Source organism: Leptonychotes weddellii, chromosome 9 (genome assembly GCF_054177405.1).
Source record: "Leptonychotes weddellii isolate Sample4059 chromosome 9, ASM5417740v2, whole genome shotgun sequence".
NCBI classification, from domain to species: domain Eukaryota; kingdom Metazoa; phylum Chordata; class Mammalia; order Carnivora; family Phocidae; genus Leptonychotes; species Leptonychotes weddellii.
The window spans coordinates 21034885-21050699 of NC_138377.1; the positions used below are offsets into that span (position 1 = coordinate 21034885).

The 15815-nt window shown below is 42.9% G+C and overlaps 1 protein-coding gene across 9 annotated transcripts in view; it reads right to left on the reverse strand.

Annotated features, from left to right (window-relative positions):
• NRXN3 (neurexin 3) overlaps window positions 1-15815 on the reverse strand; it is a 1456830-nt gene that overhangs the window by 1029541 nt on the left and 411474 nt on the right. For all 9 annotated transcript variants that reach the window (XR_014148330.1, XM_081830134.1, XM_081830131.1 and 6 more), the window contains exon 5: window positions 283-584. Coding sequence is in view for 8 of the 9 variants with exons in the window: in XM_081830134.1 (XP_081686260.1) it covers window positions 283-584 (302 nt within the window). In the remaining variant the exon portion in view is untranslated. The remainder of the gene's footprint in view (window positions 1-282; window positions 585-15815) is intronic.

Consider the following 15815-nt stretch of genomic DNA (forward strand, 5'->3'; position numbering starts at 1 on the left):
GAATAAAAGGAAAGTATTTATTACTTTTATTATCTACACAACTGAATTTTTTTCTGAAAAAAAAAAAAAAAAACAAGCATAAGTGGAGAACTGAAGTAGGAGGACAAACGTATTTTCATAATTTTTCCTTGTGAAACTGCAAAGACTGGGGAGAACGTTAGGCTTCAACAAATCCAAAGCTGTATCTATACCCTTTTCCAGTTCGTCCAGCACCTGCTTCACTAACCTCCTCCCCCACTACCCAAGAGGAGCCTCCGGGCACTCTCTCCCCTCCGCCATTACCTGCCGGAGGTTACGCGTGACTTTGACATCATGCCAGGCGTTGTCGTTGAATTTTCCATTCACTGGCTCCACGATGGCCTCAAAGGCCCCGGACCCCAGGTTAATGACCAAGGAGACCGCGCCATCCTTCAGAGCCAGGTTGACATAGTCAGCTGACTTGCCCGTGTGCAGGATGAGCCCGTTCCGCTGCCAGGTCTTAAAGGAGAGGGTGATTTCATCACTGCTGCTCTGGATCGGGTTCTGAGACAGGTCGTAGCACAGGTACTCGGAACCTCGAAAAGTGGCCACATTCTCCTCTCGGGCTGCGTGAAAAGGAAAGAGGCGAGCAGTCACCACCTGACTGGCATGAGTCAGGAGTATGCAAATACCAAAGAGAACATGGCCCCCCAGGGCAGTGCCCCTGCCAGGGAGCTGCTATCCGCATGAGCTCCCTCCAACGCTTCCACCAGACCTGTGTCTAAGTACTAGGGAAACCGCGAGAGACAGTAACTGCCGAGGAGCTATCTATCCTCACAAGGGTGGAAGACCAAAGTGATGGCGTAGGAGAGCTTGCTGCCTTTCCTTCCCATTTTCCCAGAGAAAAACCTAGAGGGGAATTTTATGCAAAATGGTAGAGTGAGGTTTACGTTGCTTTTGCTTCAATGATGGCTTTTAAATGCCATCCACGTCCGAGAGCTCGTGTAAAATGGAAAATTAACTCTTCTCACAAAGGGTTCTTTAGCTCCAGGTACCTTTTATTGACCAATAACTAAAAATCAATTACCCTGAAAGATCTGGCTCTAATTTCCATCCATCAATAACCCAGCTAACTTTGGTTTCCATGGTAGAGTCCTGAGCCCAGTGGAATGGGACAGGGTTATTAAATAGGAGGTTGGACCTGAGAAGGTGATTAAGCAGATGAGGGAAAGGGGACAGAATGGAATTTGGTGATACGCTTTGACAAGAGAGCAATAGCTCCCTTTCAATCCAAAGGGATCTCTGCTCTAGGGTCTCCCAATTTAGATGGCCCTGGTCGGACCATCCTATAGAACATCCAGGGTCAAGACAGCATTCCACTGGAGTGTATACTCTCCTTCAAGGCCACACCATGGGATCCTCTAATTCCCTACCCAAGGAGCCCCAGGCCTGTTTCCAGGGCTTCTGCAAGGCTCTGCCCTGGACTCATTTTCCAACAGCAAATCATGCCATCAGTGTGCATACCTCAAGGTCTGAGAACTAGCAATGGGGGACCATTTGCAGGGAGTTAGAGCTTGGCCACGTGGGCGTCCACATGCATTTATACCAGAGCCCTTGTGGATACAGTATGGAGCCAAAGGTGGAAAGAGGAAGGGGACAGGCCACAGGTTGACAACCAGAGGGGCTGGTTCTCCCTGCGCCAGCATATCCCAGGATAGAACTCTGAGGAATCCAACAATTCTAAGTGTGCACCTGGCTTACCAGGTAGTTTCAAAGGTGTATTTATCAAGGTAATGACATGTTTTATTTAATCATTTGTTGATGTAATTTATAATTTCAAAACCCACTTGTCCCCCTACCAGGCAGTCTGACTGAGAGTGGCCTACTGCATATCAGGGTTGGCCAAAAGCTAGCAAAAGCACCTCATCATGAAAGAAAATGGGCAACAATACAAGGTTGGATAGGCAGTTTCCCATTATAGAGAGGGGGTTACAAAATAAGGTTGGGCAAGTTCTATTTTCTCTTCTAGAACTATACTTCAGCCTTCGTGACCAAAGTCAATTCCACCTCAACTTAGAACCTTATCAACCATCACAGCCCTTGGTAAGTCACTTACATAAAATAAATATATTCTCATGATTAGGTAAGAACTGTAGAGAAAGCACTCATCATATGGGAGAGATGACCACCCACTACAGTCTATATTAAACTAATTATAGAATCATGACAGCCTTGGGCGCCTGGGTGGCTCAGTTGGTTAAGCGACTGCCTTCGGCTCAGGTCATGATCCTGGAGTCCCTGGATCAAGTCCCGCATCGGGCTCCCTGCTCGGCGGGGAGCCTGCTTCTCCCTCTGACCCTCCCCCCTCTCATGTGCTCTCTGTCTCTGTCTTAAATAAATAAATAAAATCTTTAAAAAATAAAAAAAAAAATAAAAAAAAAAAAGAATCATGACAGCCTTAAAACACGAACCTCAACTTTGTACTCCAGAGAGTTAAAGAAGAGATCAGGCTTGTCCTGTGTATTTCAGAGGGTCTCAATGATGTATCTACCTGCATATCTCTGTTTGTGTGCACACACATGCGTGCACGCGCACGCACACACACTGGTATAAGCAAAAGGGACCTGTCCACCTATAAATGACCACAGTGTCTCAGCAAGCACTACTTGGCACATAACCCATGTCTGATGCTTTTTACCAAAACAGATAAAAAAATAAAATCATGGAGCAGCAATTTGATACCATCTATATGTTTGAAACAGATGTATCCAACCCCCTAGTGCCCTGTCTATTGTCATGATTTCTTCCCTCATTTCTGAAGAAATGACTGTGTTAAAATGCATTTGGATGAGCCTCTGTTTAGGAGACCAGGAGGTGAACCTGACCTAGAGTAAAGGACGGCAAATCAAATTCAGTTTTCACCAATAAACTCTTTTCCTATGGATACGTATGCGCACAGAGCCAACTGCTATGCCTGTCCTTGGTGCCACATGTGGTATGATAACGGGTGTCTTCTATAAACATTTAAGTTAGACCTTATGTGCCCACCGAACTGAGAAAAATGAATAAGGAAATGAGTGCCTCTAAAAAGATGCTTAAATTAATCACTGAGTACCCTTCAAGGGGGAAAGGTTTGATACAGAACGGTAAGGCACCAGGATGTTATTTGATGTGCTATATGGGGCTTAATATTTGTCATGTAATTGAACCAAGGAGTATGCAGAAATAATAAGTTTTGGAGCTTATAAGGGATTTTAGAGCTTACCTGATTTAATGACCCACTTTTTTTTAACAAGGAAGAAACTGACAACTAAGAGTAAGTGTTGCCCAAGACCACACAGTTGGTGTTACTCTGGACTTCTAGTGCCTATCTGGACTTTTCTCTAAATATCCTTTTACCCATCACTTTGGATGCAGCACGTTGTTCCTACTCTACTAAACAGCACGAATGATTCCACAGAGCCATGCATTAACTTACAAACCATCCCAAACCTTGGATAAATTGAGCCAGAAATGTATTTCCCCCCCTACCCTACGTAAATCACACTTACTAAAATTAATGTTCCCCTTTCCCCCTGGATTCTGGGTGTGTTTAAAGCAATAGAACTTGTTTTATGTGGAGGCCAGAGAAGAAAAATGACATTATTGTAGAGAAGAGAATATCAATAAATAAACAAGAAATAAAACCAACCATGAGAAATCATCTATGTAAATCACATGCATATTTATGCTAATCTCCATGCAAATTCACCAACAAAGACTTTATGTAGCTGAGTGCATCCCTTTGCAAGTAATCAGAGGAAAATGTTGTAACCGTTCACAACCTTCCCAATCTCTTCATTCAATGATGAATTTTCCCGGTTTGCCTCTTCCCTGGGCTGGAGGAGGCTACCAAGAGCAGCATCACCCCAGATGCTATCTCCTCCACATGTCTCGTGTTGACACGAGACACCTGAAAGCTACTCTCTGAGTCATATTCTAGATAAGCCAAATTGTAACATTTTTAATGCATGGGATACCTTCCTCCTGATTGTGTGGGGAGGTGGGGAGGAGAGGCATTGACAGTGCTTGACCTGGTCTTTAAAAGAGCAAATGAGGGGCATGGAAGAAAAAAGAGTGAGAACGTTGAAGAAAGCGTTCCTTTGCATAATCTCACAACTGATTTCTCCTAAGATCCCAATCTTTCTTAATTTCCTTCCAGTAGCCAAAGCTTAAGCACTGCCTTATCACCTTGAAAGCCATACTAAATTGACAATGAACATAAATAAAAGGCGCAAAACTAAATAGTGACAAACACATTTCTAAGCCCATTCAATTCTCCAAACTCTCCATTAGAAAAATGTAATATTGCCCCAAATTTGTTTTCTATATTTAGTGTTTACACTGAGAAGGAGGTTGAAGACACAATGCAGTCACCTTGTATGTATTCAAGCAAAATAGGTAGAGACAATGGATGCAGAGGATTATGTAACAGAGTACACAACAGCTTTGCATAAAGCTCCAACTTGGCAAGAGAGCACGCACTGACATGGCTAATGGACTGTTTAGATCCACTTAAATTATATAACCCCGAAGTTTACAATCAATTGCATAAGTGTTAAAATAAAAATGTTAGTCTCACTGCATGGAAAGCAGAGCTCAACTGTATGACAACAAATCATTTCCCCATTATTTGTAAGTGTCCAATTGATTAAACACTAGATGCAATCTAGATATGTATAACCCAAGATTTTAAATCAGTTTGTACAAGATATGTAAGTACTGGGTCTTTCAAAGGCTTGTTAATCCAAGTACTACATATAAATAGCATTAACAAGCATTTATTCAATTCTATTTTCCACTCTCTCCCCCCAAAAAATCCAACTAGTGATTTATTTAATAATATCTCCATTTCTCTGAGAAATTGCAAAGCAGATTAAAATATTCAGTGTAATATGTTTTTACCATGCAGTCTAAGAAGTGTGGAGAAATGCATATCACTGTTTAATTGGGCCTGTGGTTTCTGAGAGCTTGATGTCTCAGGCTTTGAGATCAAGAAATTCAGGCTTTATTCTGAAGGTTATGAGGAGCCATGGCACAATTTTACTGAAAGGATGGAGGGTCTGATTTGTATTTTTTTTTTTTAAAGATTTTATTTATTTATTTGACAGAGAGAGAGATAGCGAGAGAGGGAACACAAGCAGGGGGAGTGGGAGAGGGAGAAGCAGGCCTCCCGCGGAGCAGGGAGCCTGATGTGGGGCTCGATCCCAGGACCCTGGGATCATGACCTGAGCCGAAGGCAGACGCTCAACGACTGAGCCACCCAGGCGCCCTGATTTGTATTTTTAAAAGATCACATAATCTTTTAAAAAGATTTTGCAACTCAACTTATGTTGGGTTGAGAGTGAACTGAAAAGAAGAGTGAACTGAAGGCAGAGAGCCCCGTTAAAAGATGAGAACACTGGGGCACCTGAGTGGCTCAGCCAGTTAAGCATCCTACTCTTGATTTTATTTCAGGTCATGATCTCAGGTTCATGAGATAGAGCCCCATGTCAGGCTCCGTGCTCAGCGCTGAGTCTGCTTGTCCCTCTCCCTCTGCTCTTCCCCCTGCTTGTGCTTGCTCTCTCGCTCTCTCACTCTCAAATAAATTAATAAATAAAATCTAAAAAAAAAAAAAGGTTGAGAACACATTTGAACTACTACTTTTCTGGGGGAACTGGTTCAACCTGGATGTTGATACCCTTCCCGAATAAGGTTTGCCTTTTGCTGGGCAGTAGTGGAAGCAAACGGTTCTTCGGAGAGACAACGCAGGAAACTGAGTGGCAGCGGTACTAGCAAACCAAAAACCACAGGAGGAAGCCAGAGTCTGCACACTTACAATCCAAATGCAGCCATAGAAAACCAAGGACCAGGGCGCCTGGGTGGCTCGGTTGGTTGGGTGACTGCCTTCGGCTCAGGTCATGATCCTGGAGTCCCGGGATCGAGTCCCGCATCGGGCTCCCTGCTCGGCGAGGAGCCTGCTTCTGCCTCTGACCCTCCCCCCGTCATGTACTCTCGCTCTCTCAAATAAATCAATCTTAAAAAAAAAAAAAAAAGAATTCTCTTTTAGGGCGTCTGGGTGGCTCGGTTGGTTGGGCGACTGCCTTCGGCTCAGGTCATGATCCTGGAGTCCCGTGATCGAGTCCCGCGTCGGGCTCCCTGCTCGGCGGGGAGCCTGCTTCTGCCTCTGACCCTCCCCCCTCTCATGTGCTCTCTCTCATTCTCTCTCTCAAATAAATAAATAAAATCTTTAAAAAAAAGAAAACCAAGGACCAGCGGTAAAAACTGAGGGACAATGCTAGAATGTTAGACATGAAAGGCCTCAAGGGAGAACATGTCAGGCATGGGTAAAGGATTCTGGGTCCATTTGCAAATACATGTGCACAGTTTCTTAAATGTCATATATCTCCAAATGCTTTCTTAGTCACATTTGTAGTCTCTCAACATCCCACGGGGTCACTTTGGTGGGATGATGCCAATGGAGGATCTGGAGGCACGTAGTTTAGATGGGTTATCCAAGACACTGAAGAGCATTCAGGCCAGTTCCAAAACCTTAGTCCCCTGATTCCCATTGCATTGCTTTTGCTATGACGTCATACCACTACCTTGCCAGGATCTCAAACTCTCAAGAGGAAGAGGGGCCTAGGAGCCTCCATCTGTTCCTACGAGTGCAAGAAGTTCAATGTGTCAAAAGGAGAAACCACTGACAATGACAGGAAGAATCCACTCAGGCAGCAGGAGCCCAAGCAGAGGAACAGACGGTAGGGCTGGCTCTAGCCCCAAATTCTCCAGCAGCAGACTGGAGAAAGCCAAACTGAGAAGATCACACTCTTCACCTCCAACAAAGGACCTTGGAAATGGAATTTTTAGACACCACTTAGAAGAGCCGATTAAAATGCTAAGCCCTCTGGAGTGGCTGTAACCAATGGCCCTGAGCAGAACACCTGCTATGTTCCAGAAAGGGAGTGTGGAAGCCAGCTTCCTGAGGATGCACCTCAGAGACACCAGCAAAACCGCTCTTCTGTCTGAATCCTTTGTCCTTCAACTGGCCTCCAAGCAGCAGTGTGGCACCAACGCTGATAACCCCATTGGTTAGCCTGGCCTGGCCCACCCTGGAGCTCAGGAGGCACCAGAAGACAAGGGCTGCTGCCCTCCCTGCCAGACAAAGGGATGGCCTATAGCCCTGGGGCCGGCCTGCTGATGCCTTTCCCCGGATGCACGGATGCAGCAGGGACGGACGGCCCTGTCCGTCCTCCGCTGGGGCAGCCGCAGTGAGAAGCTTCAGGTTCCCCAACTGTAAACTGACACATCACCCACTTCTTCCGGCCACTCCTTCCCAGGCCAAAAAAAAAAAAGTCCTGATAGTGATAAAAGCAGCCCTGAGCAGGGGTACACAAAGCAGAAATGAACTCAGAGAAGCCCGCAATTCCACAATTGCTCTGCCCATTCCTAGGGACGCTGCATATCCACTCAGTTCGGAAAGGTGCCTTGAGCTGACACAGCCATTGGGGCAGTTTGCTGGCAAAGGAACAAGTTATAAGGCAAAAGTGAGTTTGTTTTTGCACAATCCCGTTCCCTTTCCATGCGACCTGCTAAGAATGCAACATCCAGAGCAAGAACTCCCACCTCTAAGGGATCTGTGGGAGACCTCCAAGTTAGTGTTTGGGCTGTGAGATCACCATATTTGCAAAAATGAGGGAGAAGCAGAAATCCTTTTACTAGAGTGAATTCTATTACACATCACCTAATGGGACTTCCTGCTAGAATCAGAGGAGGAACACGCAGAGTAAGAAAGGCAAAAAACTATACAAGTGCGTGCCCTCCTGGTTCTTGCTGTCGCCTTTCCCTTATAATGTATTTTAGGGGCAAACAAAGCATTCAGATAGATCAAACTGCAGAGCCATCCCCCAAGGGGAAACAATGAATCCTTTACCTGCCACATCCCATCATACAGGTATTTCAAAAGCAGAGTGTACCAGCAGACAGCAAATTGTGTCGCCATGAGCAATCCTGCACTACAAAAGAAAACACATAGGAAATCTGACCTCCTGGAGCCATTTCCAACCCTTATCCTCAGACTCTCTGTAGGAAAGATGCAACAGAGAAATAAATGGACTTTTCCACGCTGCCTGGGTCACTCACTAGCCTGCAGATGCTTCTTGAAAGTGATGAGAAGGAAAATAGTAAATCAAGTTGTCACTTGGAAAATAAACAGCTAGCATCCTAGCGAGGGAAGCTGCCTCAGCCCACAAAAGAATGGCCTGGAAAATCACGCTTCGCTGAAATCACTAGAAAGCTAATGGCATCCTGAAGACAGGCATTTCTCTTGACTGCATTACAATAAAAGTTGAATTTCCTGTTCATTCATTTAAGGAATAGGGATTTACAGGTGCCTACTATGTGCCATGTGATGTGCCCAGTGCTGAATGCACTTAAGCCGCACAGCAACCCTGTGAATATGAGTAATTAGCTGATACTTTACTGAAGAAGAGAAACTGTAAAGCTAAAACAACTCAAATGCCTGCTAAGTGCCAGGCCCTGACCTAGACTCATGCTAAACAGGGTACCCTCCTGTAGCCCAGAGTGTAGTGGGACTGTGGACTTAATGATTTGGAGGGTAATGATGAAGACTTTGAATTGGATAGACCTTTGGACAGCCAGCTCTGGCACTTACCTAACTCTATGAAGCCTTAGCTCATTACTGAACCCTTAGTCTCTATCCCTGAGTTTCCTAATCTATAAAATGGGAATAACCAGAGTATACATTTCATAGAGTTGCCGTGAAACATCAATCAGATAAAGTCCATGACCCAGTTCCCAGACACAGACTTGTTAGCTGTTGGCGGCAGCGGCGGGGCTAAGAACACAAACAAGCAATTACAATTCAGCACAGTAAATGTTTCATAGTTGATATCGGCACGCAGAAGGAATCAATGACCCTGAGTGTTAGGGAAGACTCCACACAGGAGGTCAAACTTAAGCTGTGTCTTGAAATATGAGTAAGAGTTCGCCATACAAAAAAGGGATGAAATTCTAGTTAGAAGAAACAGCATATTCACTGGTGTAGTCACTAGAAAGGTGCAGGGTGTTCATGGAATGGTGAGAAGTTCCATGCATAATGGGCAGAGAAATGGGCACGTAAGCACAGACTCAGGATGAGGCTGGAGCCTTATCTGCCACATCCTGAGGCACTGGGGATGGAGGAACAACAGAGGAGAAGAAAACTGACACTTGGGAGTGGCACAATTATACCCACTTTGTATTGGAGGTTCCGTGGGTGGACAAATTGCTGAAGCGATAAAGAGGGATCCAGGAGACATTTCCAAGGTAGAATGGACATTGCTAAGAAACCATGGCCTGAGGTGGTTGTGTTGCATATGGCTGCCTACCCACTTAAAATAACTGATGTAAGTGCTGTACATTTTATTTTCACTTAACTACCTCATCCATAGGAGTCAAACTATAATTATGTTTCTTCCATTACCGGCTTCTCATTTTTTTTTGACAGGACTCATTTTAATTGTGGGTCAATCAAACATGCAGTGAACACAAACAGTACACTCTCTTGTAGAGGGAACTCCATTTCCCTGTCCCTGTCCCCCAACTCCACAAGAGTATTTCCTCCCCATTCTCCAGGACAGAATGGTTTTGGAGTAACACTTGGGCCCTCTCTCCGTTACTCATTCACTTCCTCCAATGAGAAGTGGTTCATCTGCTTGGTGACAGAGTAAGGGTCTGACACCCAGAGAGGTCCACGTTTCTTAATTAGGTGGTCACTATTCCCATGAGTCCTGTCTTTCTCTCTCCTGCAGATCCGTCTTTCCTCCAAGAACTGAGTTCTCCTCTAGGTTCTCCCATGCAGCAAATCTATCAGAGTAGAGTCTTCTCCTGCAGAAGAAGGCCTGTGGTTTTCTAGTTCTTCTCCCTAAGGCTAAGTGGTTGAGTTTAACTCAAGGGAAAAACCATAAGGAAGCCCAGTTTGGCTGCGGATCAAAGCCACATTCTCTAAAACAACTCTACCAGCAAGAAAACTGGTGTCTGGATCCTTGACCTGACCACCAACTTGACTCTTATGTCTGTTCCTTGATGGATGCAGAATTTTATGGTTGTCACCTCAGACAACCAGTCCTTGGATTGCTTTCACTCTGGGAAGATAACAGACACATTTGGAAGAACATGAGGTCAATGACAAGTAAATACATCAATTATAGCAATGACTTTAAAGCCAGCTCTATGCCACAGTGTTTATAAGATACATTTCTTAAAGTTACATGGAGGATACAGGTGATTATAATGGAGAAGAATTTAACCCTGGTTGCTCTCCTGGAGATAAGTGTTAGATTGAGATTTGAAGTATTGGGATAAAAAAAAAATTACAGAAAATACACACACACTCACAAATCTACATACCCCCTTCGACCAGTCCAAAAAGAATAATCTAAATGTTTGTTTTCTTTTCAACCTGCTTCTTTTTCAAAGTTACACAGTAACTAAGGCAATTGTACTAGAGTACCAAATGTCTCTTTGTGAGACTATAGTCCATGGACTTGATGAGGACAAAAAAAAAAAAATTAGTAGGGATAGAGGTGCCTGGGTGGCTCAGTTGGTTAAGCATCTGCCTTCGGCTCTGGTCATGATCCCAGGGTCCTGGGATCAAGCCCCGCATCAGGCTCCCTGCTCAGCGGGGAGTCTGCCTCTCCCTCTCCATCTGCCTCTCCCCTGACTTATGCTCACTCTCTCCCCCCACTTATGCTCTCTCTCACTCTCTCTCGCTCTCTCAAATAAATAAAATCTTTAAAAAAAATTAGTAAGGACAAAAGCTGGAGAAGAGAGGATGAAAGACTGTAGTTCTGATACAAATAGAATTCATAACAATGAGAAATATCCACTGTGATTCTAGAGCAGGAAGCAGATCATCTGAAATGATTTTTCTTTTTACACTGGCACATATACTGACCCTAACTGCTACCTAAATTAGATACTCACTGTATCCACACATATTGTTCAGAAAGGAATATAAAAGTCATGAAAGGTTCAAAGAATTTGGGAAAACTCACACAGATATTAAGATATTTAGAAGCTGAGTGCCTGGGTGGTTCAGTTAAGTGTCTGACTCCTGATTTTGTCTCAGGTCATGATCCCAGGGTCGTGAGATCAAGCCCCATGTCAGGCTCCATGCTCAGCAGGGAGTCTGCTGAAGATTCTCTCTCTCTCTCTCTCCTCTGCACCCCCCTCCTGCTCTCAGGCACTAAAAAAAAAAAAAAAAAGATATTTAGAAGCAATCAATAAGGGTTTTAAAACCCATATGGACTTTTAGGGGCGCCTGGGTGGCTCAGTTGGTTAAGCGACTGCCTTCGGCTCAGGTCATGATCCTGGAGTCCCGGGATAGAGTCCCGCATCGGGCTCCCTGCTCAGCGGGGAGTCTGCTTCTCCCTCTGACCCTCCCCCATCTCAAGCTCTCTCTCTCTCTCTCATTCTCTCTCTCTGAAATAAATAAATAAAATCTTTAAAAAAAAAAAAAAAACCCATATGGACTTTTAAAATATTTATTTCTGCCAAATCTCTTTCACCCAAGATGAAAACAAGAATCCTCCATAACCAATCATCTTGCTGGCATCAGAAGATGCTCTAACTGACCTCTGGCCTCAGTAAGTCTGTATCTAAATCATCATGTTGGTGAAACTATCCACCTTTAAGTATCCAGAGAAAATAAGACAATTTCATATTATGTGAAACCTCCTACAGATATTTCAGGAGCTCAGATGGTTCCTGTTTCTAGAATAGGAAAGGTGATCTAGAGACTGCCAAGCTTCATCTGGGTGATAAACAGGGAAGTATAAGGTGTTAAAGATTTTTATCTAATATTTCCTTCACTCTGCCCAGAATATATATAGAGGATGGCCAATAAACTTTGCCTCCACTGATGCGCGCACACACACACACACACACGCACACACACACACAGTGATCACTAACCATTACATATTACAGCTCTGTACAACTGTAACAAGAATAGAAAAACACAGAAGCAATCTACACATCAATTTCCAGTAGTGTTTACTTCTGGAGAGAAGAAATGGAACCAGAGATGTACTCAAATAAGACTAAGCCTTTATAAAAAGGGTATAAAGCAAAAATGGCAAAACATTAAGATTTCTTCAAGCTGTGGGATAGCTAAACCAATGTTTATAATATCCTCTACTACAGGGACTATATGTTTGAAATATTTCATGCTTTTTATTATAAGAAGTGAAATCTCTGCAGATGATTCTGATGAAATACCTAATGGCCTAATAAATCCTGAATGATTCTTTGTTTATTTTACATGTTGATGTCAACTCTTCAATCATCTCTTGTGAGCACCCATTTTTCATGTTTTCCAAATCTCCCACATACTCCTGAACGTGTTAAATAAAGACAGGTGGAATTGAATTGAAATGCAGTTGAAATGATCACAGTGACTTGAACGTTACCAGTTCGTCCTCCTGCCCCCTCACTGCCTTCCCCATTCCTGGAGACCCACTGCTCAGAGGGTTCGGTCTGGCTTCCTCAGGACAAAGGGAGGAAATGCTCATGGGAGCCAAGGAACAGAGAACACCTGAATTTGCTACTGAGGGAGCACTCAACATCAAGTGCTGAGAAGTGACCCAGGGGAGTCCACGGTATGTCACAAGTATATCTACGCAAGCCTCCCATCCCTTTGTCCCCCCACAGCAGAATACAACCATCCTAGTTCTTTAAGAAAATCCCCACGGAGAAACCTGAATCTGTGCCCATGCCTTTGGCCTCCCCCTGCAGCCGTCAGCCCCGTTCCTCCTTTGTTAGCACTGTGGCTCTAGCCTACAAGTCTAGACAGAGGGGCTTGTTAAAAGGCCTTGGAGTCAATGCCTGGACAAGATCAATAAGGCTTTTTATGACACAATGAAAACTTTCTATTTTGTTAAATGCGGCTAATCTACCATTTCTTCAGTACTTCTTAAAGCTCTCAGTACTGAGCACTACAGGCCAGGTGATTAAAACCCTGTTCAGAGACACAACCTGGGGAACTTTGCCAATGCACACACACAAATCCTAGAAACCTGTGCCCTGTCTTCTTATTTATAGCTAGGCATGCATCTCCTTTTCCTCCCAAGAAAATGACCATGTCAACGGAGGAGATGGGGGCGGATACTGATAAAAATTAAAACTTCCCCATTCCAGGGCTCCCAGGAAGAGAGGGACAACGCCCTGGGTCTAAAGTAATTAAAATGAAGGAATCTGAACCCAGGAGTGGATGAAGATGGGGTATGTTGATACGGGGGTGGAGGGGGAGGGTAAGTTCTCTAAAATGTAGGCAGACTTAAAAATCAAGTGACCTGATTTAAGAAGCCTAAATAAAGGAGAAAATCTTTAGTGATTGCAAATTCAATCCTAGTACCAATAGTATGCATAAAGCTATAAGAAAGTGTTCACTTCACTGTCATCATTTCTTCATCTTAGACATCTACAGTCTTTTTTAGAGGTAGAAGATTTTTTTTGCCATAGTATAAAAAGGGCAGGAAATTAACATTTATTAAACCTATATTATGTTCCAGGCTTTTATAGAAAGAGAGGCCCAATAATATACTATCTATACAGTGTTTGACAAAAATTAACCAAGACCTGTTTTGATGATTTAAGATACAAGAGTTTAAAACACTTACCATAAGAACCAATGTATTATTAATAGAGATAACATATCTGTGCTCATGTGTCACCTGAAAGAGGAGCTTTTCCACTGGGGTAACTTGGTATATTTCTTTTTCAACTCTCACAAAAGCCCTGTGAAATAAAGTTTGACCAGCCCCACATTACAGATGATAAAACAGAGGTTCACAAGGGGTGAAATAACTATATGCTACCACAGCTAATAAGAAGCAGATCCAAAATACAAACTAAGGTCAACTTCCAAACACTATATGCTGTCCACCAGGTCATGCTGCCTCCTGTTGAGGGCTGGGTATCTTTGCAAAGACCTCTGTCAATAGTATTCCTGTGGGAGATAGGCTATTCATTTCTTTAAAAAACACACACACATTTGCATAGCATGCATGTCACATTTTTCAAACCACTTCCATGTACATTATCTAATTTTGTAAAGTACCCTCCTACAGCTTCTATAGAAACCTCTATCTGCCCAACGAAGCTAGGTTTTCAGCAAACACAGAGATGTACTAAGCACACACTTTGGGTTATGAATACAGATCATAAGAACACTAAGAAACATTGTAGGAATTCTATACATTTGCAACACTGGAAATATATAAATGCTAAAACAAAAAACACTGAATTATGAGAGCATAAATAAGGAAATCCACTTTTGACGCACCGAATCTAAAATGGAAACCCTCCTTCTGAGTCAGAATGATTCACAAACCATTTACAGATGCTGCATCACCCCCAACAAGCTCACTGAAGCTCCAGGGCCAGACAGCTGGACTCCAGGTTAAGACAGCAGAGGCTATAGTCAGAAATATGTTCAGGGCTTGCAGAAGAGAAAAATGTTAGCTGACTTATGATCAAAAAGAACACAAAAAACTGAGATTATAAGATTCTGAAATAGACACTCAAGTAGTTTTGTAGCTTGTATAGCCATTTTTACAATGGATATTTACAGCTCTGATATCAATAAAACCAAAATCCTAACCTTCTCCAGCAATACTAGTTAAGATTTATCAGTGATAATTTTTTAACCACGCGTTATGATAAAATAATGAATGATCTGGATATCGAACTATGCTATGAAGATACTGCATAGAAGATCCCAGACTTACAGAAGTTAGGATGTATGTATATAACACCAGCTGGTCAAGGTTTCTGACCACACTCTGTAAGTGAATGAATCAAAACAAAGAAGTAAGGAGACTTAGGGTACACTATAACACTGTCTAAGACTTAAAAATACAAAGAAGACTGGTAGCTCATTCCTGCCAAATGTGGTAAAATCCCCATGTAGATGTCAGCAAAGATGCATTTCAATATGGCGGCATTGATGTCTAAGAATAAGTTGACTGAATCTCATTCTCTGATTTAAAGGACCAGAAACTTGCCCTATCTCTTTTCAGGAGTCACCATATCATGGGAGATTAACTATACCAACTAATGAATATGTGACTGAGACAGGTATCAAAATGCCATTACCATAATTCACAATGAAAAATTACCATCAAAAAAATCCTACAGTCCACAGACTTGGATCCAAACATTGGTTACCAAACAATGGTCTCAGGTAAAGTTTTCACCAATCATGGTACAATCAGGAAAATACGGACACTGTAGCACATTTTTTTAATAAAAACTAAATAATATGCACTATTCATTCACACAACAAATATTTATGTAGGACCCACTCTATGCTGTGCTAGGCACTGAGAACACAGAACTTTCATTCTACTTCTTTTTACTTTTTTTGGTTTTGGAATTTCCTGTCTTTTATAAAATGATGGTGATGACAGATGAAATTTGTTAATGTCATTAATTGGCAAAATAAAAAGTAGTCAACACTATTTTGCTCCTTCCCTTTTCTATAAAATTTTACTTGTCAACAAAACCCAAAAGTTTGAAGAACCACTGAACCAGAGAATCTTTTCTTTGTGTGTTCTCAGTTAGGTGTTCACCAAAACATGGCGCTCTCTGAAAAAGGCGTTTACCAGGCGCTTCAAATAGAATAACCAACCGTCCCAGTATTCCTGGGGCCGAGAAGTTTCCCAGGACATGGGACTTCCTGTGCTAAAACGGGAACAACCCTTGGAAAACCAGAATGGTTTTCTCTACATGGGTCACATGTCAGAAGGTCAAAAAAAATTAAGCAGATCAAATAA